Source organism: Phytophthora sojae (genome assembly GCF_000149755.1).
Source record: "Phytophthora sojae unplaced genomic scaffold PHYSOscaffold_6, whole genome shotgun sequence".
NCBI classification, from domain to species: Eukaryota; Oomycota; class Peronosporomycetes; order Peronosporales; family Peronosporaceae; genus Phytophthora; species Phytophthora sojae.
Genome location: NW_009258120.1, coordinates 2,443,590 through 2,469,451, shown reverse-complemented (window position 1 = coordinate 2,469,451; position 25,862 = coordinate 2,443,590). Strand labels below are relative to the sequence as shown.

Below are 25,862 nucleotides of genomic sequence, written 5' to 3'. Positions count from 1 at the left end.
CCATCGTCTCGGGCCGAAAAGCAGAAGTGCAGGTACACGATGGCTTCCTTGATGACATTCAGCGGGCGTTTGACTACTGCGTTGCGGAACCGTTGCTGATCAGCTTGAATGTGGGGCGATGTACGCGTCGTAGAGCACCTTGGGCCTGCCTATTTTTGCGAGCCCCGTGGCCAGCGTGGCGCCGGCGCCGTTCACGTCCTGGCCGAGCAACGAGCTGGTGCCAAGCGACGCGTAGATCTAGGGGAGAGATTCCAGCCTGGGACCGGAGAACGCACCGCGCGCGTGCAGGCTAGCATTGTGTGGGAAGCTGATATGAGCAAAAGCTTGCTCTTCCAGAAGTTAAAATGCTAAGACAATATTTAAGTATTACGATACACAAATGATACACAAAGGTAATACCATCGTTATTAAATGCCTAAAATTACTAATACCAGTTATTAAGAGTTATTAACTTGGTAAGAAACAACACTAATCGTGATCCCATTATCAAGGCTGCGAAGGACCTGGAGTATCTGCTGCACCGCGAAGCAGGGTTCAAATTATTTTGCGACCACGCAAATCTCATTCAGATCTTCTGCCCCACACGGAGGTTCGCAAGCATGTGCGCGGAAAGTTGCAGCAGTGGGCCCTGATGCTGTCGGACTACCGCTATGAAATCGAACATGTCAAGGGCTCTGAGAACGTTTGGGCGGATTTAGTGTCGCGCTGGTTGGCTCCCGCCGACACCTCTTAAGTGTCTGTCAAGGCTGTGCGGACTCGGTCGTCCCGTGAGCTCTCGCGCCTTCGCCCGCTTAGTGACGAAGCTTTCGTGTGGCCGTCTGTTGATCAAGTCGTAGAGGCGCAGCAACGCCACCGCCGCTCAGCGCCGTCGACGGCAACTGCGTCGGCCGCACCGGACTCTGAGCTCCTTCAGGTGGAGTGGAAGGTGTGGATCCCGACGCCGGCCAAGGATCTGATCACGCGCATTCTCATCGTGGCTCACTGCGGTTTGAACGCTCACCGGGGAGCCGACGTCATGCTGCGCCAGATGCAGGCGTAGTACTGAATTAAGTCCATTGGAAAGTTGGTCAGGGAATTCGTCGCAGACTGCTTGCTCTGTAAGCACATCAAGGGCAGCCAGCTTATCCAGCGTCCATGGAGCGATCACCCCGAGCCTGCCGGACGCAACGAGGTACTGCACTTCGATTTTCTGTTTATGGGAGACTCGTACGGAAGCATGCGCTATTTGCTGGAACTGAAGGATGAACTGACGCACTACTGTGAGTTAGTGCCGAGTGATTCGCCTACAAGCACGGTGACTGTGGCGGCTATACTGGATTGGGCTAAACGATTCGGACTGCCGGCAATGTGGGTCTCGGACAATGGCACCCATTTCAAGAACGAGTTGATGGAGAATCTGGGGGAACGATTGAGGGCGCTGCACACATTCGTGCCCGTCTACACTCCGTGGGTGAGCGGCACTGTTGAGCGCCTCAACCGAGACGTGCTCCAGGTGGTGAGAGCGCTGCTATTGGAATACCAGCTCGACACCAAGAGCTGGGAGCATTTGGTGCCTCTCGTGCAGGCCAAACTGAACCAAACACCCGTGAACTCGCTTGGTGGCAATGCACCCCTAGAGCTCTTCACAGGCCTCCAAGTGCCGACGCAGCTGGACACGGTGCTGCTCCCCCGCACGTTGCAGACCAAGGACAAGTTGATGAAGATTAACATGGACACAGTGGAGGAGGAGTTAGAGGTGCTGCGTGAGAGCCTACACTCGATGCATCAAGAGGTTGTGGATCGAAAGGAGAAGACCCGTATGTATCAGAAAATGGCTAAGGAGGGGAAACTCGAGAACTTCAGCGTTGGAGACTATGTACTTTGGTCTCGTGTCGACGAGCGTCTACGCGGCAACAAATTGATGGTACGCTGGGTGGGCCCTTACCGCGTGACAGAAGCTCGCGAATACTCGTTCATGGTGGAGCATCTCCTTACTGGTGACACCTTTGAGGTTCATGGTTCCAGGCTCAAGTACTACGACGACGCAAGCATGAACATCGATGAAGAGATCCTCGAGCACGTTGCCAAGCAAGGCATCGTGCCAGGAGTGGAGTGTTTCCGCGACCACCGCTACAACTCGGCAACGCAACAATGGGAGGTACTAGTACCTGCAAGACATCGAGGACTCATGGGAGCCACTGCAGACCATGCTGCGCGACGTGCCAGTGCTGGTGGCCAACTACACAGAACAGCAACAGGACGAGGAGTTCAAGGCACAGCTGGATGAAGCTTAAACGCACTCGCAACATCATGACCAAGTGGCATTGCATATTTCAAGAGCGGCAGGCCCTGGGGAGGCTGTGTGGCCAGCCCTGGCCGGTCTCGTGTCTGCCGCAGTGCATGTTGTACGATCCGAAGCAAAGCTCGCTCTGGTGCTTAGAGTACTAGAAGCCGGATTCGAGAAGCTGTACGAATTCGTAGGCAAAAGCCAGGAGCAGGAACAAGCACTAGTTTAGAGTTGGAGCTAACATCAGAATTCATTTTACTTTCCTTTGCATACTGGTGACCACACCCCCCAGCTCGTCCTCCACTTGTAGAATTGCCTAAAATCTTCTTGGAGTTGTAGTTTCTTCGTTGATCCGAACTTCTTTGCCAGTGTTTCGGGTGTTGCGCCTTTTTCGAACAACCTTTCCATCTTCTTCATGAACTTGATCTTCTGCCAGCCCTGGTAGCGCAGCTTCAGTTTGCCGACGTTATTCTTCAATGTGCCGACCAACGCTGAGATCCCGGTAGGAGTTGTGCCGCGCTCTTCGTCAATGGTATTGGGTCGCTGGGAGCTGGTGATGCCAGCCAAGTGTCGCTTGTTGTTGCTGTGCGACGGATGTCGGCGACTCCGTGGCATTCAGCATTACGAGTTTGACAGAGTTGTTGTTGTTAGCAGGACAATGAGCGTCCCGACGAGTAGGGCCCATAACATTAATGTCCAAGCCGCTGACGCCTCCTGGGTGGTGAATTGCGAAATAGTATTAAAATTTTCTCCAGGAAAGACTAGACCACAAAATTATATGGGCCTGCCGTGCAATAAGGACGACGCAGAGCTACAGCACTGATTACTCCTCTATTGTGAGGTTAGTGCTACATGTAAAGCCGTGTTTTGGTCGAATAGCTCTGGCTTTTAACGTAGCGCGTTTAAAGCTTGCGGATAGGGGCGGTCGTCTGACGTACGCTATCGTGATATAAAGTCGCTTCTTCATGATTGCTTCATGTGCCCCTGAGCATCCGGGGCGGCGTAATCTGCTATTATTAGAGACGTTTACTCGCACACGACAAATGTTGGGAAGACGCGCCCTTTTATAATAGACGACGATTGTGATGTCAGCTTGAACGATGCTTTTTTGCCACCGCGAGCGTGGGGATACGCTGGCCTCAACTAACTATAGCTAACTATTAGTAAGCTTAGTATTGGTAATGACAGATCACCATACCGTCAAAATTCCAACGGGGTCGGACTGCTTCCAACCAAAATCGGTCTAGCAACGGTATTAGGTTTTTTGTTCAGCTGATATTTAACTTCACGGCCGCTGATTGGATTCTCGGCCAACAGTCCAGAAGCTTCCAGGTTAGTGCAGCGAGTCGTGCAACGCTGCTTGTGCTACCTGTGCTGACTGTGCTGCTGTTGTCTCTGCGTGTACACAGGCGCTGCTGGCCGCTGGGCCGTGTGTGCTGCTGGGCCGCTTGCTGCTGGGCCGTCTGTGCTGCAGTGCCGCCTGTGCTGCTGGGCCGCCTGTGCTGCTGGGCCCTGTGTGCTGCTGGGCCGTGTGTGCTACTGACGCCGGGCCACTTGCTGCTGGGTTATGTGCGCTACTGGGACGTGAATTGGGTTGCGCCTGTGCGCTCTCGTGGCGTGTGGCTCAAGTGACCGAGGGTTTGGACGAGTATGGTGCTGTTGATGGATGCAACTTACCCGCGCCCATGGAGCTCGTGAGGTTGAGCGCCAGGCCTTCGGGCCTGGAGGATCGGGTTCAAACCCCGACATGGGCATAAAGTATTATGTGTTTTGCTTTCTTTTTGGGCAGGTCAGCTAAGAGAGTGCGTGCTACTCCTGTTGTACGTATTGTGTATCTTATTGACTGTTTAGTGTGCTGCGTGTGCATTTAGGTGAAGCGCAGGAATGGCGGAAGGGCGGAATTGGGTGTCGGGTCGACGACTTCGCCTTCATAGTAGCGCTCGCGAAACTGGTCAAGGAGGACGGAAAGGTGGTCTGCATTGTGAAGCGCACGCATGGCTTTGACGACCGAGCCAACGGCTACAGCCTGTGAGCCTTGTGCAGCCAAGTATTCAAGCGTCTTCTTCTCGGCTTCGACTCCAACAGCGTGGACCTCCGCCTTGTACGCTGGCGAGGCCGGGTCCAGCTTGAACCCAGAAGGTAAGCAGAGCATCATGAACGCAACAGCGTGTCGTGACTCGTGAAGGATGGCTTTGCTAACTGTTGTTGATTCGTACATGCGTGGTACAGCAGTGAACCACTCGAACCACACTGTTGATAGCGCTTTGGAGGCACGTTTGCGCGCGCGCTTTGGCTGCGACTGCTCAACGTCTTCGTGCTGCTGCTCGGTAGTGTTTGTTTTCTTGTCAATAAATTCTGCGTTCGCCCCCAAAACAGCCAGCCTTTCCTCTACGCGTGTTTGGCGGAGCAATAGCTCGTTGAGCTGCTGCGACAGCTTTTCGAGAACACGGAACATGTTTTGAGAGGACTCGGCCACTGTTTCTTGTTTCTCTTCTGCAGATGGATTGAATGCAGCTCGGAGGGTGATCGACCATGCCAACAGCTCGGAGGCCTGTATGTTGAGGACACCAAGGGCTTCATGAATGCGACGGGCGTACAGGCTATCCAAGCGATGACGTTCCATCTCGGGGAAGTGAAGGATCAAGGTCGCCATCAACACTTCGAGCACCTGAGGATCCAAGTTCCAAGACACTGTCGAGAAACCAGTGACAGCAGCGAAGAGGAGATTCTGCAGCTTCTCCACGCGCGCTCAGACGACTCCGTCCAGGGAGGTAAGGTCTGGAAGTCGGTCGCCCGCTCAATTGACGCGCAACTTGTTGATCTTCGTGTGTTGTGTTCAGCATGTAGGAAAACGCCTTGCTCACGCGCGACATATTCCAGCCCCCGCGTTCAACAACCCAGTTCGGGCTAATGCGACTGTCGGCGTTGGCGTGCTTGGCTCCACCTCTTCTGAAGGAGTGCGAGGTAAGTCCCTTCGTGAGTCCACTCTCCTTTGCTGTTGGCAGCCCACTAACCGTGACTAATAGTCTAGTGATATAAGCTTGGGCACCAGGGGCCGAGTTGGCTCGACATGGCTGTGGAGTCTTGCATGTAGGTGCTTCCGCAAGCTCGCGGTCTAGCTGCGCAATCAGCCCCAGCTCGCCATCGTCGTCTTGGTCGTCGGACGCGGACAGCGCAGGTACGGCAGCAAATTGCGGGAAGATGCGAGTTCCTGGAGCGGGTTGAAGGGCGAGAGCGACAGCTAGCACGTGTAACGGGCACGTGAAGGGATCGTTAGGATCCTTAAACAGGGATATTCCCTGTTGCGAAGCAGTCTTCATACGCTTAAAGCGGAGAAATATCACACCGCCTAGCATATACGCACAGAATTGTCAGCATGAATCGTGGGGTTAATTAATACAAAAATTCAAAATCCTGCACGATTCGTACCGGGGTATACACACAGCTGGGCTTTCTCCAATTGCTCAGCCTCAGAACCACGACCGTAGAGGTACCACATCAACGCCACTAGCGCCGCATCCAGGTAGTCGGAGTTGGCGGAAGCGTGCATGTAGAGAGCCGAGATGATAGTCTTTATATCTTTCTTAGTACATGGTGGCGCTTGTTTCGTGACACCTTGCTCCGGCCCCTTTTCACAGTACCGATCTAGAGTTGATAGCATCTTTTGCAGCTTCTTAGCTACACATTGGCCCTGTTGCGGGTACAGATCCGCCAGCCAGTTCTTAACATTGCCAAAATAAGATAGCACAGTGTTCTTGGACAGAGCTACTCCTTGCCTTCCTACTTTTTTTCACTAAGAACCACCCATACGTATCCAGAATGACAAACAAACTCTTACCTGTGCTGTCCTTAGAAATACGATCATGCACTTCTGTGAGCGTCACCTCCTTCTTCGCAAGGAAGTCTTCGAAGGACTTCACAGCCGTCGCTCTGCTTCTCTGGCTGTTCGCAGGAACTAGCGATGCCACCGACATGCCTGTGTGCGTCGGAACGCAGAATGGAGTCGGAGATGATCTGGCAGGGGTTGGAAACCTATGAATATTTATTCTATTTGTAGTTCACTTGATATTTGTATGGCATGCTCGATATCAAATCGCGTTTCCGACCAGATATCGTTGGAATGCTCAGATCAGCGGTTGACAGTCATTCCCTCGATTTAATTGGTCGAAAATTTAAGCAACGGTAGTGTCTATTGGTTGTAAATGCTAAGAATCGCAGACGACACACTCCTATTGGCCGGAAGCACCATACAAACTTTAAGGTATTTTTCAGGGGTTAGAATCGCAGCGATATGCTACTATATTAATCGTTTCTCCGATGCATCAGCTTTTTAAAGCTTTTTAAAGCTGATGCATCGGAGAAACGATTAATAAGGAGCGCCAAAACATAAAATGAGGGATCCTATTTAAGAAAAACACAACTTGTGCGACCAACAGCCGGCTGTTTGATTTTAAGTAGCGTTTATTGTCGAGGCTAAATCGTTTCCTCCCACTTTAATGGCATCGACCGCTTCTCAGAAGAAGTCACTCCAGTTTTTACGCAGTAGACCCCTTCTATGGATCTAGAGAGGGTTCTTCTACTGAGGTTTTTCGCGCAATTTTTGGCCCCGGCGAAGCGATTCCATATGTAAACCCTAACCGTTCATGTCTCAGATTTAGAGGGGTACTTAGTAAATAAAGAGAGGTAAGAAATACTGTAGAGTAAAGAGGAGCGATAGATGATTATAAATGGGGACTTCGTCCCCAATTGATAATACATGTTGCATACTAGGAATATGTACTACCGTAAAACACGGATCCAATGCTACACTCGTAAAAAATAGATAATAAATATAAAACAAAGACGGTACACTAGTTTTTACACTGGTAAAAAGGCATTATCCCAATTGGTCCGCGAGATAGTGCGGACTGGTTTCGAGTTGGCGAAGTACAAGAAGATGAGGCTCCGATTATGCGAGACGTTTAGGTTAACATCAACACGAGAGGGGGTGTCACCTTTAATAACTTTGTGTTCAGCCTATTTTGTGTTTTGTTTTTACGGGTTGTTGCACTGGAGCTCTACCAAAACCCACGCAAACTTGATAATTGCTACGGTCACATATATGTCGTATTTCTCGTAGCATATCCGTCGTAATTTGTGGAGACGAATTTGACGTCTCCACAAATTGCTTCGAGCGCAAATGAAGCGTACCAATATTCATGTACACATCTCAACCACCAGTCACACCAGTTGCTCCAGCCAGCACCTAAGGCACTTCACGCGTGAGTTTAAGAAGGAGCTCACTCGCATTGCGCTTCGACCTGTTTCGAGTTCGCTTGGGTGCGGATCCTCCTGCTAAAGTGCCGCCAATGCGTATCCGCCTAATGCCTGGTGCAAAACCGTACAGATGTAAGGCGAGGAAGTACCCACCTGAAGTTCGTCGCTTCATGGAGGACTTCAACAACAAGTTGGTGAAGTTAGGGTGGGTGTACGAAAACCGAGAGAGCAGACGGACGTGCCCCGCTCTACCAGTTCGGAAGGGAGGTGGAGAATTCCGCCAAACGGCAGACTACAAACCTATGAATGAGCTGGTGGAAGCGATCGTAGGGATCATGCCCGACTTGCAGACAGACCTGGAAGCCATCAAAGGGGCCAATTTCTTTGGCTTATTCGATTTCATTAAATGATATTGGCAGATCGCGCTCGCAGAGGAATGCCAAGAGATGTTGTCTTACATGACTCATCAGAAGGTGTACACGCCAAGACGCGTCCCCAAGGATGTACTGATGCTGCGCTGTTTTTCCAAGCTACAATCGAGAAGTGTTTGGAGGAGCTTTTGCGGCGCCATTTACTTGTGTGGATAGATGACTTGCTACTGTTTGCGAATGATGTGCAGACATACCTAGTCAAGTTGGAAAGATTGTTTGAACTACTCGATTTTTTCGGCTTCAAGCTCAGTGTTAAGAAGTCTCGGCTCTTCAAAAAGGAAGTCCGCTGGTGTGGGAAGGTCATATCAGGCTCCGGTGTGCGTCATTCGTGACCCAGAGCGCATCCGTGCCCTCCGAGACCAACCCTACCCAAGCACGGCGGGCGAATTACAGCAATTCTTGTGCGCAACCAATTGGATGCGGGAGAGCCTAATAGACTACGCGAGAACGACTCGGCCTTTGCAGGATGCATTAGATGCAGTTTTGGCGAGTGCATCAAAGCGAACCAAACGGGTTGCAGCTGGAATTGCAATCAGTTTGACTGCTGAACAGCGGAAGGCCTACGATAAATTGAAACTACTACTTGCAAATAGTGTGACGCTCGCATTTCCTCGCGAGACCGCAACTATGTGTGTGATGACCGACGCGAGCAACATCGGGTGGAGCCTGGTAGTAACACAAGGGCTGGATTGGAAGGCTGGCGAGCCCGTGCACCAGCAGCAACATCAACTATTGACCTGCTTGAGCGGCCCATTCACCGGCTCGCAATGTCATTGGAGTATAATCGAGAAAGAAGCGTATCCTATCGTCTGCGCTTGCGATAAGTTGAGCTACCTGTTGCTACGACCGGGTGGGTTTAAGTTGTTCTGTGACCACAGAAACGTGATCTACGTATTTGCACCTGGAGCAGAAGTTAAGAAGCACATTCGTGGGAAATTGCTGAGGTGGGCAACGAAACTAGCTGAGTACCGGTATGAAATTGAGCACATCGACGGAACATCGAATGTGTGGAGCGACATGGTCTCCCGTTGGGCAGGTAACCACGTTCAGACGACTCACCTACGGCAGATGACACTCCGTAAGCGTACTCCCGCGGCAGCTACCGGCACAACAGCACCTCGAAAACGAACTCGACGAGGACGCAAGCGTGTATCTCAAGTACAGCCAACTACCGATACTGTACTATCTACACCACATCCCATCCGGCCCTTGAACGACCCGGATTTCGAGTGGCCAAACCGCGACGCCATACTCCAATCGCAAAATCGACATAAGGCGTGTCGACCAGCAGGGGCTACTGGCAGTGAGAAGGAAGGGCGGTGCATTAACGGCAAACTGTGGGTACCTGACGAAGACGAGGGTCTTATTCAACGCATCCTAGTTGTCGCCCATTGCGGACCGCAAGGACACCGTGGTCGGGAGGCTACTATGGAGTCGATTAGGAGATTTATTTACCTGGTCCGCCTGAGAGCGCGGGTGGAGGAATTCCTGTCGACCTGTCTTTTACGCTATCACGTGAAAGGCGCAAGATTATCCAAAGGCCATGGGGTGAAACATACAGAACCAACGAGCGAAATGGAGCACTCCACTGGGATTTTCTGTCGCTTGGAGAGAGTTTCGCCGGTGACAACTACCTACTCGTACTTAAGGATGAAGCAACGCATTTTTGCGAATTAACACCTTGCTCAACTCCTACAAGTACTGTGGCTGCGGAAGCCATCCTCACATGGCATAGCAGATATGGCATACCGCCATTGTGGATCAGCGACCAGGGGTCGCACTTCAAAAATGCAGTTGTGGCAGAAGTGTGCCGGCGACTGAAGTCACGTCAAGAATTCACGTTGACTTATAGTCCGTGAATCAATGGCAGCATCGAACGCGCCACCTGTGATATTATACAGGTGCTGCGAGCACTTTGTCTGGAATATGAAGTCGACACACATGATATTTCGTGCCTATTTTACAGGGGAATCTGAATCACACCCCGGTTCCTTCTCTGGGTAACAGAGCCCCAGTGAAGCTTTTCTGTGGGTTGCCGCTGCCGTCACCTTTGGACTTTTGTGTGGACTCGAGGCAGCGCAAGATTCTATCCCTACCAGAGCAACCAGTCGACATCGAGCCTTGGCTGGCGGCACTGAAAGCTAGCGTTCGATCGATGCACAAGCCTATGATCAACGCACGCGCTCAGCAGACCGAGCGCAACCAAAGGCGCCACCAGCACGCGAAGAAGCCCAACTTCGACGTGGGTGATTACGTTTTAAGGTCGAGGGTGGACAGTAAACACCAAGACAAGCTACTAGTGACATATCAAATCACACGAGCAGACTCGCACTCGTTCACGGTGCGGCATCTCGTCACCGGGGAGGAGACAGACGTCCACAGCTCCCGGTTATATGCTGACAGCTCGTTGCAGATCACAGAAGAGATCCGTGAGCATGTAGCGGCCCAAGGCCAAATCCTGGCGATCAATGAACTACTGGACTACACATGGAACAGCGCTAAGAAGGACTACGACGTGCTAGTGGGCTGGAAGGGCCTAGAGCCTATTGAGGACTCCAACGAGACGGCCAAGTCCCTAGCTAAGGATGTACCCGCGTTGCTACGACAGTTCGCAGAACGATGTGGTGATACTCGTTTCGAACGCCACGTCCTTGCACTGACCAAGCAGCGCTCCGAGGCGTAACAGCCGATGCTCACCGACCCATCGACATGTTCCATGCACCTCGTTCGCAGTACGACGCAAGCAAAACCTGAAGTCTCAATTTTCGACAGAACGAGAATTTTCGATAATTTCGACAACATTTTCGACAAACATTATTGACATGTATTTTTGACATTTGACACTTTGACACTCAAACGGATTTGAGTTGAGCTCAACAGAACGAGCAGGACAACTTGACCCGATTGGCTGGGCAAGGCTTGGAAGGGCGGTGTAGTGGCGGGTTTCATAGAAGCAAGCCCAGCCCACTCATCGGGTGACGTCTACAGAACGACGCCACCAAGCTGGCATTAGGATAGGGGAGAACAGCGAAACCAATGCGACCGACAGAGAGGTCGGTTTGGTAGAAGACGCTGGCAGAAGGCGCTAGCAGGAGTCGCCGGCATGAAGCCGCCGACAGCTAGGAGCAGAGACAGACAGAGATCACTTTGAGATTTACATCTAAACCATCAACAGAGCTTTGGTTTGCCCGGTAGCGCCAGCTTCCCTCGTAGTGTTCCGAAACCTACTACAGGCAGCCAGCAGCGACTCGGTACCGACATCGAGTTCAAGAAGTCAGCAACTATTCGGTACAGCCACGAAGCAGCAGCCCCTCGATACAAACACCAAGTACAGCAGGCAACAATAACTCGGTACAGACACCGAGTGCGCCAGGCAGCACTAGCACTTGGTACAGATCCAGGACCTGTGTTACAGGTGCAACATTCAGTACAGAGACCGAGTACTGTCAGGCTGACAGTGTCAGCAACGCACTGGTACCAACCACGCGTATGAACAGCAACAGCAACGGCTCGATACAAGCACCGAGTACAGGAGTCAGCAACTACTCGGCACAGACAGCGAGTACAACAGCAGCCCGGGTGCAGCAATCAGCAACTCCTTGGTAGAAACGCCAAGAACAGCGGTGAGCAATGCAGAGGTAGGGACACCGAATGCAGCAGCCAGCAAACACATTGGCGCAGACAACGAGTTGGGCGGCATCAGCTCGGAACAGACGTCGCGTTTAGCTCTCAGCAACAGCTCAAGACACCGAGTACAGCAGCATCGATACAGAGCCAGGATTACGTTGCAAATACCAAGTACAGTATTCGGCCACAATAACAATGCGACACCAGTACCGAGTGGCGTCCGAAGCCCAACAAACGCTCCGGGGCAGCGCGGCATGGCCGCGCCAGGACTTATCAGCATTATCGACATGGCCAGGCTGCTGCAGCCGATACAACAGCAGGAGCTGCTTCAGCATCGACATTGGACATCGAGTCACCCCTCGAGTACTCGAGTACTCAAGTTCGATCGACATGCAGCAGCACGGCTGATACATACAGCATGAGCAGGTTCCAGCACCAGCGGCACCAAGTTTCGGGCACCTGACGCACTGGATGCCACTGTCAGTTCATCGACCCGAAGAAGGCCCAGTCATCGATTACTGCTGCTCACCAAGCAAGTCCAACAGAATACTATCAGCAAATTACGGCACAAGTGCAAGCACCAGCACGGTACCCACGCAATTGTACCCCCACCGCAGTCAGCCGTCAGCGGAGTTACAATTCCGACCCCGAGTGTGCTCCCATCCAGGACAACGAACTAGTGCCGGTCCCCAGTGCCCGAGTACTCAGCAGTCAGCAGCCGAGGTCAGCAGCAATGATAAAGTTCAGCGGATCATCATTTGTCCCAAGGCACAGATGCCATTTTCAGCTAGCATGCAGTCGCCACCTCGCGCAATCGATACAGCAATCCAACCACGCCGCCCAGACGCAGCAGCAACGTCCATCACGATCACAAGCAGCCCAAGTTGAGGAGGAATCGCTCAGACCACGTGAGCCGATAGTAACGCAGCGAGCTCGGTGGTACCAGCAATTATCAAGAGGCCATCGAGCAACAGATCAAGTGTACAGCGCCACAAACCACCAATACCTGAGCTTTCAATCATCGCACATACCAAGTCGCAGCAGCCGATCACCAGCCAGACTCTCACAACTCGCGTCAACTTGCAGCCCAACGAGTTGCACCAACATTGGTTCGTTCAGCCAATGAACGCGCAAGCAGAACGTCTTTCAGCTCTACAACCAGCACAGCAACCATGATCAACACCATCAGCGCCGAAGCCAAGGCCCACAAGTACGAGCAGTCGCGGACCGCAAGATTCGAGCCAATTTCGTGGCTCACTTTTCAACAAATTTGGGGCTAAGCCCCTCATTGCCCCGATCAAGTCGACAACCATGTCCCCAGCCAAGGCAGTGGACGACCAAGCCGCAAAAGCAGCGTATCCAGAACACAGGCTCTACAACTCAACGCAAGCCACCAACGAAAGAGCGACAGAGATTCTTCGTCACACCTGCCATTCACCGGAACAGCAGCAGCAAAAGCAAGGGAATCGAGAAGTCATCTTGCACTACGAGCCGTCTATCAATGGGGCTAGCCTCTCACAGCCCTGCCTTGCAGAGCAGTTCAAGCCTCGGCTCCTACTCAAAACGAACTTCTCGTTTGCCCCCCCCCCCTACGATGCCGCAATGAAGGAAAATTGCTTTTTGGGTCGCTGCTCGACGGTCGCAAATATTTCGTCCAAACTGATCCGCTCAAATCATATACCAGGACTAAATCCCAATTTGTTTTTGATAGCACACAATTTCATATACACATTCGAGCTTGGAACGATGGAGGCCGCCGCCGAGATGGCAAGTGCTCCGCGCTCTGTGCGTCGTCCCCATGAGTGCCACTAACTTAATCTGCACTGTAACTCTGCTTGGAAACTACCCACAGAGCCCCGTGCTGCAGGAGAAGCTCAACGACGTGCTGAGCAGGTGCGACGCCACCGCCTCAACAATCTCCAGCCCCCAAGGGTTCTTATAGTCGGATCTCTCTGCTCTTTTGCTGCAGATACGACGCGCTGGAGGCCATCCTGGTGTGCACGTCCGAGGGCGTCCCGCTGCTCAAAGGTACGCCATCAGATGCAGAGGAGCTTGGGGGCTGTGGTTTATAGTGTGGCTGACGTTGCTGCAGTGACTGCGGAGGAGAAGTCGGAGCTGTCGTACGAGTACACGGAGACGGTGCTGCCCACGGTCTTTGCTGGCGCAGCAGAGCAGGTCAGGAGCAGGCTGCAGTGGGGCTAAAATGCTGAGAAGGAGTAGAGCTGACTGACTCACTCGTGGCTGCAGATTGGGAAGCTCAAGTTCGGGGCGGTGCAGAGCGTGACGGCGTTCTTCGACGACGTGGTGCTGATCCACATGAACCACGCGCCGCTGGTGATCACGCTCGTGGCGCCCAACTCGCCGCACATCGGCGCGCTGCACGCGCTGGCCAGCGAGCTGCGTCCTGCGCTCACGCCGCTCAAGAAATGCGTCGAGAGCGCCGATGTGCATTAAGCTTTGGAGTGAGTCAACCGGAGAAGGTAGAGCACAACCGGTTCCGTTTTGAACGAGTTAATTTGCTTCTTTCGTATGGAGTAGGAAGGGAATGGAGCTGGCATCTATCTCTTGTGGTACTTTGTCTTTGCGCATGTCATTCACGCTTCAATTTTACATTTCGTCGACCACCGCGCCGTCGGCAGAGCTGGTGGTCGCCTTGTTCGGGCTCGAGTCTCGTCGGAGGTGTGTGGACGCCGTGAGGTCGCCGCCGCTGATCAGCATCGCCTGTGGCTTGTCAGGGTAGCTGGCGACTGTGATAGCAGCAGGAGCGATGATCTCGTCGTGCTGTGCTCCCTCCGCATTGGCGCCGGGTGCTGCGTTCTCGGAATTGGCAGCGTTCCGCATCGCCTGAAGGAGCAGCTCACCGCCGTTGCCGTCGCGAGGGGGACTCTGGCTCAGTGTGCTGCTCGTCTCCGTGCCGCTGTTCTCCGCGGAGAAGGAGTTAGGTCTGCTGACAGGCCTCATCCTTGGCTTCATGTCTTCTACGTCGTCATCCTCGTCCTCTTCCATAAGCGGCATCTTCTCAATGATGTCTTCGAGTTCCAGGCTGTCCGCGGAGAGCTTCTTGGTGCCGAGGATATCCAGCTTGATGCACTGCCACTCCACGCGCACAAAGTTCCAGATGATACGACGCACGACCTCCGCGACCTGCGAAACGAGCTTGAAGTGCACGCCGCGGTGCATCCAATCCCACCACTTGGTCACCCACATGATCCGCAGCACGAAGTCCACGGCGATAATGACGTAGTAAATCTTGCGCGGGCGGTACGTCAGTTGGTGCCGCAGGAACGCCACGCGTCGAGGCAGCTTGGGCTGTCCGAGTCCCCAGTCCATGACGACGTCCCACAGGAACGAGTACAGCGAGTTGAACACCGCGCACAGCAGGAAGAAGCTGCTCTGCTCGGGCCGCGCGAGCCCCATCAGCATCGGATACGCCCCCACCGAGATCACCAGCAGACTCGAGCAGTACTTCATCGTGTTGAGCAGGTGCAGGAACCGGTCGTTCATGCTCGTCGTCCGTTGGAACGAGATCAAACACTGCGTCGCTCGAATACTGCAATTAAAGTAAAATAAATAAATAAAAACGTAAGATATCCCACCAAAGCTTACACATCATCAGTGTACAGCACTTACATGTAGGGGGTGCTGGCGGCGAAGTAGGGCAGCGGCGACTCCTTGAGCTTGGAGATGTACGACTCGCGGACGTCCTCGGGCTCGCTGTTGAGCGACATGAGCAGCAGCATGAGCGCCACAGACAGGTCCTGGATGAACTTGGACAGCGACGTCATGCCGTCGGCCATGAACACCTCAATAAAAGGTGTGGCGTGCGCCGGCAGCTTGAAGGAGAAGTGCTGGAAGGGCCAGAAGCAGCGCGCGAGCTTGCGCAGCACGAACATGCGGAACTTGTAGTGCAGCACGTCCAGCGGGCACAGCAGCAGCGCGGCCGCCACGAACGCGTAGCCCAGCAGCAGCATCTCCATGCGCGTCTCGTCCACGCCGAACGCGTCCCCGCGGCGCGCGGCCTCGCCGTTGAAGAGCAGCAGCTGCAGCAGGGTCATGGCCAGCGCCGTCTTGAGCACGCCGCGCGCCGTGGGGACCTCGTCCGGCCGCATGTCCATGACCCGGTCGAAGGCCAGGTTGTGCTTCTTGAAGACGTGCAGGTTGGCCGCCAGCCCCAGCAGGAACGTGTTGACGGCCAGCGGCCCGCACACGAAGAACCACGTGTTGACCTGGTACGGCGCCGGAAGCTGCTGCTCCATGGCTCTATCTCGGCGTCGTAGTAGTGTAGTGCTGGGAGGAGCTGCTGCTCAGCCTGCTACTTGGGGACTGAGCTGCTGACGCGGTGTGGCTGCAGTTACACAAAGATTGTGTACGGCGAGTATCGGGTTCCGATTTCGCTGCTAAGAATAGACGAGGCGGCACGGGATTGGTCGGAAATGATACCGAGAGAGGAGGTTAGGGCACGATCGCCACGTACGTGTGCAGGAAGTTACCCTTTTTGGTTGCTCTGCTGTGTTTAACGTTATAATAGCGTTGGAGACTGGCTTGGGAATTGCTGCCAGTTGTGTATTGGAGGGAGGCTGATGAATGATAGCAGCGCTCCGCGTTACTCTAAAGTGGGGAATCTGTCGTAGTCTTCGTCTTTACTTGCGCACGTTGACGGCGTCGGCCTTCTTGATGAGCTCGAGCATGCTGGCGTGGATGTCGCCCTTGTTGTTGGACACCACGATGTTGCGCGTGCTGAGCGAGAAGGGCGTGCCGTCGCTGTTAGTCACGTGGCCGCCGGCCTCCTTCACCAGCAGCGCGCCCGCCGCCACGTCCCACGAGTTCAGGTCCAGCTCGTAGAAGGCCTGCCGCAGCATCAAACCGATAGCACCAATACGTCAACGTTAGCACACCAATCTCAACAATAACCTCACACAACGCCGCTGCGGCAACGCACCGACTGACGTCCCGCCGCCGTCCAGGCGAGCTCGATGGCCGCGGCGCCCTGCAGTCGCAGCCCCCTGCACTTGGCCGAGAACTCGCGCGCGCAGTCGAGCATGGGCAGCCTCACGCTGTCCTTGGTGCCAATGCCGAAGCCCACGAGCGCCTCGGAGAAGGACGCCTCGTGGCTCACGCGCGCCGGCTGGCCGTTCAGGAACGTGCCCTCGCCCTGCTGCGCCGTGAAGAGCTCGTCGCGGTACGGGTCGTAGATGACGCCCACGACCACGTCGCCCAGGTGCGCGCAGGCCACGGACACGACGCTGGCCGGGCGGTGGTGCACGAAGTTGGTGGTGCCGTCGATCGGGTCCACGATCCAGAGCCACTCCTTGCTGGCCAGCTCCCGCAGCGCGCGCGCCGAGGCCTCGCTGCCCGGCGCGACGTTCTCCTCGCCCAGGAACTCGTGCGTCGGGAAGCTCTGCTTGATGGTGGCGAAGACCAGGTCCTGGCACTGCTTGTCCACGACCGTCACCAGGTCGTCCTTGCTCGACTTGGTCTTCTCCACGCGCGACGTGCTCAGGTGCGACTTCATGTGGGCGCCCGCGGCGCGCGCGGCCGCGATGGCCACGTCCAGCATCGCGCTCACGTCACTCGGGGCGGCCATGCTGACTATGTGTCTCAGTATGTGCGTGGAGCTGGTGGGTAGGATGCAATTAGGGAGAGGAGGAGAGACGCGTTGGGGCGTCTGCCTGCCTGCCTGCTGCTGGTGTCTTTGTCGACTGAATGCCGAGTCGGGCGTTGCAATGTGACCTTAAATAGAGCGAGTACGGAACATGTACGCAGTTGGTCGTCGGATCGTGAGCTCTTCAATGGCAAGGCAACGATTGCACCAAAGTCGCCTTTCGGTTCTCGATTTCGGGGTCTTAGTGGCTGTGGAGTGGGGAGTGGGTGACAGGCAAGACGAGTAAAAATCGACGGGTAGTGGAGGTAGACCGCACAGTCCTGGCCGTAGGCGCCTCTGGTTGAATCGCATGATCAGTGCTATGATCGGGTTCCCAAAGTACAGGATCTCTCGAACTTGAACAAGGTACAGCCCAGCATACGTACCTCGCGGAAGCTGTGACCACCATGGTGCCTGACAATGAGACAGTGTGGGGTGAACAAGGGGCTAGAAGAAAAACGCGGGGGTGCAGATTCCATTGCCCCGCTCAGCACGTAACGGAGGGTGGCGTGAAGTCAGCGACCAAACTTGTACCAAGCAGCAAAAGGATCAACTCACAACTTGTGTGCCGAGATTCACTGCTGCATTTAACTAAATGCAGCTCTTCCATAGTAAATGTGCCTTTGTGAGCGACCTTCCTGAGCGATTTTTCTGTAGTTTTTGCTTAATTTTTTCTTCTCGAGGTCCACAACGACAAACTTACAAATTTTATTTGTTTTAGATCTCTAACTAAGCGACTGGCGTCATTCCATTCAGTGCATGGTTCTCTTTACTCGCCGTGTACCACGTGCAGGACAATGCGTGTGTTAGCGTGCCATTGATCGGGTTCAAATGCCAGCGCAGAATGAGCACATTGAAGGTGCGGAGGAGTTTTCGGGGCAACAAACGCGCCAAAACGAGTAGCAGCACCGACGATGCCTGGTAAATGTGTTCTCCATAGTACAGGTATCCCGTTAACAACAATGCCTCCACCGTTGTACAGCGCTTCCCATTGTACGTCTCGTAGGCGAAATCGTCGCAATCGTAAAAGAATTTTCGGAACGGCGAGCCCAGGCAGCTTTCCTCGAACGAAGTGAGACGATTGTACGCTGGCGATCGTATAACATCGAGTGGCAGAGTCTGGTTCTTCTTGTTAAGGCTAAATCGAACCGTCGTAATCTTTGGTTGTGCCTTAGTTTTCCGCGTAGGGCTGATCCCTTTGAAGCTTCCCTGAGAACCTCGAGATGACAGTACAACCCTTATAACATTCGGGCTGGTCTTCTTCACTATCAGCGATGTGGTCACAGCTAAGAGGCCCAAAATGGTCGACAAGAGTGCGATCAGTGTCGGAGCATTCACGGTAAAAATGATGCAGGCATCGTTGAGACCGCAGTATTTCGCCCCGAGAGTTGAAGTTTTACGCAAAATCTGTGCGTTTGTCGAGATAATCGACTCCAATGGATTCCGCTGCACCACTCGCAGTGTAGTGACCACACAAGCCGTGATGACAACTTGAGTGGCTTCCCAGGTTAATCGAAAGTGGCGATCCAGCTGCTGGTCCCCTGAACGAGCCTTGGCCAGATTCACGAACGAGTACGAGAAGGCAAAGAAACAACAGGTGAGGTTCGCAATCGACTCGGTCGTTAGCGTGCCCGTCGCGAATCCGAGCAAGTACAAGTCCGAGTTGTAGATGAGATGGTAGGAAATTTGGGCGAGGTACACCACCTGAGTAGCGCCGTTCTGGCAGCGATACGCCCAGATTTGAGTGAGCAGCACCGACCTCTTGTGCGACATCACTTCGTACAGACTAACTACCCCCATGATGAAAATCTGCATCACGACCAGGCCAGGTAGCACACTGATACCAACTTTGTCAGCATAACGACTCCGAAACGTGTTCATGTACATGGCGACGCGGTTTGGTTCCGATTCTGTGATTTCACTGGTCCATTCCCACTGCGAGTTGTAGGAGTTGTGGATACACACGTCACTGGTGCTGCATAGCGGCATATCGTCCGGGGATTGGGTCATTAGACCGTAAGAAGCCCAGTGGTTCGAGATCTCGCAGGTGTCTTCAATGTACACGCCTGTAGCATTCACCTCGTGCACTCGACAGGCTCCGTAGTACGCGTGCAGCAGAGGCTCCAGGACGGTATCAACTTTGTACTTCGTCTCCTCGCCGGCTTCGACCACACGCGAGATCGGAGTCATAGTGCTGTTGAAGCTGTACGGAAACAAAGTGAGCGCCTCGGGAACGTCCGCCAGCAAGTCCCAGCCATCCGTAGCAAGAGCCAGCTTCGAGCCGAGAAGACTCTCATCCGGGGGGACGTCTGGGCGGCACTCGGTCACATCGGGGGCGATATTGATGGCCACAGCGGGGATTTCGCCGAACTCGGTGCTGTTTACGGACACTGGGAATAAAAACAGTCGAGGAAGCGCCATGATACTCCACGTGGTGACGCATTCGTTAGCTCGCTCGATACCCAGTTCAAGCTCTCGCTTTGTCTGCTGCGGAATACTCAGGTTGAGAGTGGTGACGACGTCCAGCACTTGCTGAGGCGTCCCGGTCAAGCCGTTCATCGCGGACCCCCACTCGTTGACGCTACTCAGGCATAACGCGTCGCTGGCGTCCAGAGACGCCCCCAATGCGAGCGCCTCAGGACTGAGAGAGCTGAAATTGTACAGCGACTCCGTCGGGGGCATACCGGTGAACGCTGTGAATGGAGGTCCACTCGTGAGAGCCACTTTATTGTACAGCGCATACGTCAATAGCACGATCTTGCATGTACCCAGACAATCTGTACAGCCGCCAGCCATGGACAAATCTTTCTCGGTGAATGCGAAGAAGCTGTGGTCGGACGTGATGAGGAACGTGGCTTCGGGTGAGAGATAATTCGTAGCAGTGAACAGCAACAGCAGCACGATCGGACCGACAATGGTGCGCCCGAAGACTGCTAGACAAGCACCGAGCACTGACGGTTGTAGTAGACTTCTCCATCCATGGCTTTTGCGACGAAGCCTCTCGCGTTGATAGTAGTTTGTCGTCCAGTTCTCCGCAGCGCCTTGGCTCAGATCCGTCGCCCACACCTGGTTCCGTGGCCTACATATTCTTGAGCGTATTACGTCGACTGCTTTACGTAGGCATGGAGAGGAAGGGCTCATTGCCGGCGTCGTCACTACCATGTACAGCGAGAGCAAGCTCCAACCGCCATCACGTGCATCTAATAATGTTCTATCACAAGTTATTAGTGGATCGGAAACGGTACCCCACATCCCAAGTCCAGCTTTCACAACTTTGTGCTGTTTCATGCGTTCAAAAGTTGTCAGGAAGCGCTTTACGATACGAATAGGTCTTTATCAATGTTGCTTACACTGTAGGCTTAGGCCACGGGAACTTCTTTGGCTAGCTTGTGGCTCTCCCTGCTTGCTCTAAACCACGAGCAAGACTGCACGTGCGTCAAAGTCCCCGCTTTCTGGTCCACGTGCCACCGCAGCAGAAGCACGTTAAACGTCCGCAGTACCTTGCTGGGAACGTATCGCGCAATCAGCAGGAGCATCACGGAGGACGCCTGGTAAATGTGCTCGCCGTAGTACAGATACCCCGTGAGGAGTACTGCCTCGACAGTAATGCAGCGAGTATCGTTGTACACGACGTACGCGATGTCGTCGCAGTCGTGGAACAGCTTGCTGAATGGCGCACCGATGCAGTTCTGCTCGAACGTCGTGAGTTGGGGCTCACTGGGGTCGACCTTTTGACCTGAATCCTTCATGCCAGCCCGCAGCACTACGATAGCTGAGCTGACTCGCGTACTTGACTGAGCGATATACCCGGCAGCTCTTGCCTTGGCACTCATCTTTTTCGCGATCTTGGAGGTGATGACTGCGAACACCCCCACGCTCACGGATGCTATTATAGCGACAACGATGATACTGACCGTGAACATGATGCAAGCGTCGTTAAGACCGCAGTACTTAGCTCCAAGTGCCGACGACTTGCGTAGAATCTGTGCGTTGTCAGAGATAATGGCGGCCAGCGGCGTGTGCTGCACCGACTTCAATCCAACCACCACCGCCACCGTGATCGCGATCTGCATGGCCTCCCACATGAGTCGGAGCTCACGGTCCAGTTGCTGGTCACCCGAACGCGCCTTTGCCATGTTGATGAACGAGTACGAGAAGGCGAAGAAGCAGCAAGTCAGGTTCGCTATCGATTCCATCGTCAGAGTGCCAGTGGCAAAGCCCAGCAGGTACAGATCCGAGTTATAGATGAGGTGGTAGGAGATCTGCGCGAGGTAAACGGGCTGCATTCGACCATTCTGGCACCGGTAATCCCAAATCTGAGTGAGCAGCACGGAGCGCTTGTGTGACATCACTTGGTAGAGGCTTATAACGCCCATGAGCAGGATCTGCATGACCACGACACCGGGGAGAACACTGATCCCTACCGAGTCAGCGTACCGGGTTCGGTACGAGTTGTGGGCAATGGCGGTTCGATTGGGGTTGTCCGCGCTGATGGTGCTGATCACTTCCCATTGAGTATTGAAGTAGTTGCGGATGCAGACGCTACCTGTGCTGCACAGAGGCAGATCCTCCGGAGTCTGCACCATCAGCCCATAACTTTCCCAGTGTTTGGAGACCTCGCACGAGCTTTCGACGTAGACTCCAGTAGTGTTGACCTCGCGCACCCGACAGCCTCCGTAGTAGGCGTGCATTCCGGTTCCAGAATTGTGGTAGCGCCGTACTTTGTTTTGGAGGCTGCTACGACGCGAGACCGTGCGGGCATACTGCTAGTGAAGATGCAGGGGTAGAGCTTGAGTACATCCGGAACATCCGAGAGCAAGTCGTTGCCGTCAGTAGCGAACGCCAACTTGGATCCGATAGTACTGCCATCAACGGTGACGTCTGGGCGACATTCCGTGTACTCAGGGAAGACGGTGACCACACCTTGCCGAACTGCGCCCTCCCCACCGCCGTCGTGAAGTAGAACAGCCGCACAATGGCCAGAATGCACCAACTCGTCACGCACTCGTCCGCGTGTTCAACGCCCAGCTCAAGCTCTCGCATCGTCTGTGGCGCGATATTCAGATCGAGCACGTTCACGACGTCCAGGACTTCTTAGGTGTCGCTGTCAAGATGCTGGTGATGGCTCCCCAGTCGTTGATGCCGCTCTGGCAAATGGCGTCGCTGTTGTCGAGCTCCTCCCCGACCGCGATGGCCTCAGCGCTCAAGTTGCTGAAGTCATAGAGGGATTCCTTCGGGGACGTCCCCATTAGGGCTGAAAACCCAGGCGCGCTCGTGATCGCCTCTCCGTTGAAGAAGGCGTACTTGAGCAGACCAATCTTGCACGGACCCACGCAGTCTGTGCACCCTCCAGCCATGGACAGATCGTACTGCGTGTACTCGAAGAAGCTTTGGTCAAGCTTGATGAGAACCGTCGCGTCTGAGAGGTAACTGGTGGTGGTGAACAGGAGCAGCATCGCCAGCGGTCTGAGGACGATCCGACCGGCAATCGCCAAACACGCACCGAAGACGGAAGGCCGGAGAAGACTCTTCCGTTTCCGATTCAGGCGCTGGGAACTCTGGTGGCGGTAATACTCTGTTGCCCAGAGAGATGAGTCAGTATCGGGCTCTCCAGTCGCGGCCATGTTGGCAACAAACGAACAATGACCGAGTGACCAGAAAGGGGTTACGCAGCAAGTTACTCTAGGAAAATTTATGAGCGATCGTTGCCAAAAATAAAGGCGCGGGATTGTACGAACTATTTGTATTTAGCTAGAAACTAGGGATGCTACTTTAGCATTTGAACTGGAGCGAGGTCAGCTTAATTCAGGCATCAACTGCATGCATGCGTACGGGACCTGCTAGTCTGCCATCCTTCAGCGGGAAATCCCTATTGGCCACATCACATTCGTTGCTCAAATAATATACAGCCTGGTAAGTGAGAACAATTTTGACGTTTTTGTAGAGGAACAGTAAACAAGATACCGTTCTCGCTGTTGACCATCAAGTGCCATGCGACGGATCGCTTTCTTGTTGTGCTTTATTAACGACCCTTGCTTCTCTCAGCACGCAGACTGCCCGTCCCAAATCCGTGTGGAAGTGTTTGATGACAAGCTGCCCACGCCGTACAGCTCGTTGATGCAGACGCGGTGAACACCCTGACACGCATGGATCGATCGTGGTTAGGTTGGAGAACGAGCCGCGGGAGCTGGTCCACTTCATGGATGAGCTTGATCTAGCGGGCAAGTGGATGATTGCAGAATTAGCCCACGCAGAACGCTACAATCTCTCGAGGTAATAGCCTTTAAACTCTCTTGTAGGCCGGCCCTGTGCGACGAACTGCCCTTGCACAACCATTTTCACACGATTATACCTACCAGCAGCCAATTTTCTCCCTCCATAAAGCCAAGCAAGCACCAATCTGTGTCTGGCGGGCCCCTGCGTTCGCCAAAATGCCGCTAGAAATTAGATAGTAATACAAGCGATCGAAAAATACTATATTTTGTATTAGAAAAGCTACATGCGAAGTTATAAACTACTATAGTAACATAATTATAATTTATCGATTATATCATATTTTTGATACTTTTTTCTGTCAAACCCTAGAGACATTACTATTAATACTTGTACTATGCTGATGTCAAAAGCGTCAACGATCGCGAGCCTGGCTAACGTGAGTTCATAACATCCTTCGGCGTACACCACTAGTTTATAATCGCCGCGTTCGTAGCTGCGTTACCTGCTCTAGGAAGGCTCTGCCTTTCATTCGATAAAGTGGAGCTATGAATTAGGAATAACAGCCAACATGCCTTGTTTACTGCTAGTAGCATGTGAGATGATATTGTCGCAGTCGTGGAACAGCCTGTCGAAAGGTGCGCCGATGCAGTTCTGCTCAAACGACGTGGGCTCCAGACCATTGGGGCTGCTGCCTCGACTGCGGTTTGACTACTTGTTAACACTGTCACTTTGTGTGGTCAGGGCTTACCCTGAGCTGATTTTTTTTTCTTGGTTGAGTTGAATACCGAGCGCATCTTCTGCTGCGACCCACCTTTACCGCAACTTTTTTAAGGCAACCAGTGTGATCATTCCCACACTCATTGATACTACTATTGCGATGGCAATGATGTTAAGTGTGGACACGATGTGTGCTGCATCGACTTCAACCCAAACACCGCCGCCACAATCTGCGTGTCCTCCCACGTGAGTCGAACGTCTCGATCCAGTCTCTGGTCACCCGAACACGCTTTACCTTATTGATTAACAAGTACAATAAGTAAGCAGCAAACCACGCTTGCAATCGATATGTCTGTTAAAATACCAATGGCCCGGGCAACGGGCAACGAACTGATCCCCACTGTATCAGTGTATCAGTTTGATACATGTTTTGGTAAATGGCGGTGCAGGTAGATTTTTCTGTGCGAAGGATGTTCGTCATCAATTCCCACTCCGTGTTGAAGTAGTTGCGGATGCAGGCCAGTACTGCACAGCGTAGATGTTCTTGGTGGCTTGTGCGACGATGGCTTGTGCGACGATGGCACTACCATAGACCATAACTCTCCGAACGCTCCGATGCATTATAGAACCTTGCGATGTAAATATTGGGGGCTTTGCCACAGTTACAATGACCCCCTTTGCGCGATTTCTCGCTGTTGACTGTATTCTGTAGTCAAATTGATTACTCTTGACGTATCCTATCGCAGGATACAGTACACTGTTCAGAGGTGAACATCGAAGTGCTGCATGCATATAACTTATATGATATAAGTAATATGTAATCACGGTGATTCCTCCCTGTTGACTGTTTTCTGTAGTCGTAATATTGTATCTATCGCAGCAGGACACGGCGCCCCCACCTTAAGACTCATGAGACCCAAGGGCTCATCTCTCAACTTTGCTTCGTCCCTGTTGACTGTGCTCTGCAGGCAGATTGATTACTCTTGAAGTATCGTATCGAAGAGTACTATTCCGGGGAGGGCATCGAAGTGCTATGCGTGATAATCGCGGTGATTCCACCCTGTTGATCGTTTTTTTTGCAGTCATATTTATCCTGCAATAGTCTCGCCATCCCGAGGGCGACATGAAGCTGCCAAGATAGTTTCATATGCTCTACTTGGGAATCACAGTTGTGGACGTCCATCACGCTATCGAAGCCGGTTACAATTCTGTTCTTCGACGGAGAATCCCGTGGAAACCCTGGTCCTGGTGGCTCTGGTTGCCTGATAGTCTTGCTTCCTCAAGGAGAACCGACACCTACCGTTGAATGGATGGCGAGCATTTCTTTGGCATCGCGACGAACTACAAACAATAAAGCAGAGTACCGGGCACTGTGTGCAGGACTGAACTACACACTCACCAACGGACTGACCGATCTCCACGTGGTGGGCGATAGCGCGATTATATTGGCGCAGATGAGGAAACGGCGTCCGCCCAGAGCTCCACATTTACGGAGCATTTACGCGTAATGCAGAGGGTAGCAGATCGGGCCCATGTGTGCACGTGGAACCATCATTTGAGAGCCTTCAACAAGGCCGCTGACGAGCTCTTATCGATTGCAGGATAAATTTCTTTTTGAATTGAGGTACATTGTTGTCACTTAGTTCTTCCTAACGACTACAACGACCGGTCCCGCAGATGCTAGCCCGTCATCTGCAGGTTGGGGCTC

The 25,862-nt window shown here is 53.4% G+C and overlaps 7 protein-coding genes across 7 annotated transcripts; 2 read left to right on the top strand and 5 right to left on the bottom strand.

Moving 5' to 3' along the window:
• Nucleotides 1-4,133: 4,133 nt before the first annotated feature.
• On the bottom strand, nt 4,134-6,240 carry PHYSODRAFT_335370 (hypothetical protein; the record flags this gene model as incomplete). The annotated part of the gene is made up of 4 exons (XM_009532744.1): nt 4,134-5,003; nt 5,080-5,615; nt 5,696-5,845; nt 6,105-6,240. The coding sequence occupies 4 exons, from the start codon at nt 6,238-6,240 to the stop codon at nt 4,134-4,136; spliced, it is 1,692 nt and encodes a 563-aa protein (XP_009531039.1).
• A 3,880-nt stretch (nt 6,241-10,120) lies between these two features.
• On the top strand, nt 10,121-10,636 carry PHYSODRAFT_510968 (hypothetical protein; the record flags this gene model as incomplete). The annotated part of the gene is made up of 1 exon (XM_009532743.1): nt 10,121-10,636. The coding sequence occupies one exon, from the start codon at nt 10,121-10,123 to the stop codon at nt 10,634-10,636; it is 516 nt and encodes a 171-aa protein (XP_009531038.1).
• Nucleotides 10,637-13,326: 2,690 nt separating this feature from the next.
• PHYSODRAFT_351938 (hypothetical protein) lies at nt 13,327-14,034 on the top strand (the record flags this gene model as incomplete). Its single annotated transcript, XM_009532742.1, has 5 exons — nt 13,327-13,347; nt 13,433-13,473; nt 13,550-13,608; nt 13,673-13,755; nt 13,828-14,034. The coding sequence occupies 5 exons, from the start codon at nt 13,327-13,329 to the stop codon at nt 14,032-14,034; spliced, it is 411 nt and encodes a 136-aa protein (XP_009531037.1).
• Nucleotides 14,035-14,084: 50 nt separating this feature from the next.
• On the bottom strand, nt 14,085-17,164 carry PHYSODRAFT_547143 (hypothetical protein; the record flags this gene model as incomplete). The annotated part of the gene is made up of 4 exons (XM_009532741.1): nt 14,085-15,130; nt 15,334-15,840; nt 16,225-16,427; nt 16,520-17,164. The coding sequence occupies 4 exons, from the start codon at nt 17,162-17,164 to the stop codon at nt 14,188-14,190; spliced, it is 2,298 nt and encodes a 765-aa protein (XP_009531036.1). The 3' UTR covers nt 14,085-14,187.
• Nucleotides 17,165-17,950: 786 nt separating this feature from the next.
• Nucleotides 17,951-19,903, bottom strand: PHYSODRAFT_262825 (hypothetical protein; the record flags this gene model as incomplete). The annotated part of the gene is made up of 1 exon (XM_009532740.1): nt 17,951-19,903. The coding sequence occupies one exon, from the start codon at nt 19,901-19,903 to the stop codon at nt 17,951-17,953; it is 1,953 nt and encodes a 650-aa protein (XP_009531035.1).
• A 677-nt stretch (nt 19,904-20,580) lies between these two features.
• Nucleotides 20,581-22,264, bottom strand: PHYSODRAFT_335364 (hypothetical protein; the record flags this gene model as incomplete). The annotated part of the gene is made up of 3 exons (XM_009532739.1): nt 20,581-21,987; nt 22,020-22,083; nt 22,143-22,264. The coding sequence occupies 3 exons, from the start codon at nt 22,262-22,264 to the stop codon at nt 20,581-20,583; spliced, it is 1,593 nt and encodes a 530-aa protein (XP_009531034.1).
• A 32-nt stretch (nt 22,265-22,296) lies between these two features.
• On the bottom strand, nt 22,297-22,845 carry PHYSODRAFT_303091 (hypothetical protein; the record flags this gene model as incomplete). Its single annotated transcript, XM_009532738.1, has 1 exon — nt 22,297-22,845. The coding sequence occupies one exon, from the start codon at nt 22,843-22,845 to the stop codon at nt 22,297-22,299; it is 549 nt and encodes a 182-aa protein (XP_009531033.1).
• Nucleotides 22,846-25,862: the final 3,017 nt, after the last annotated feature.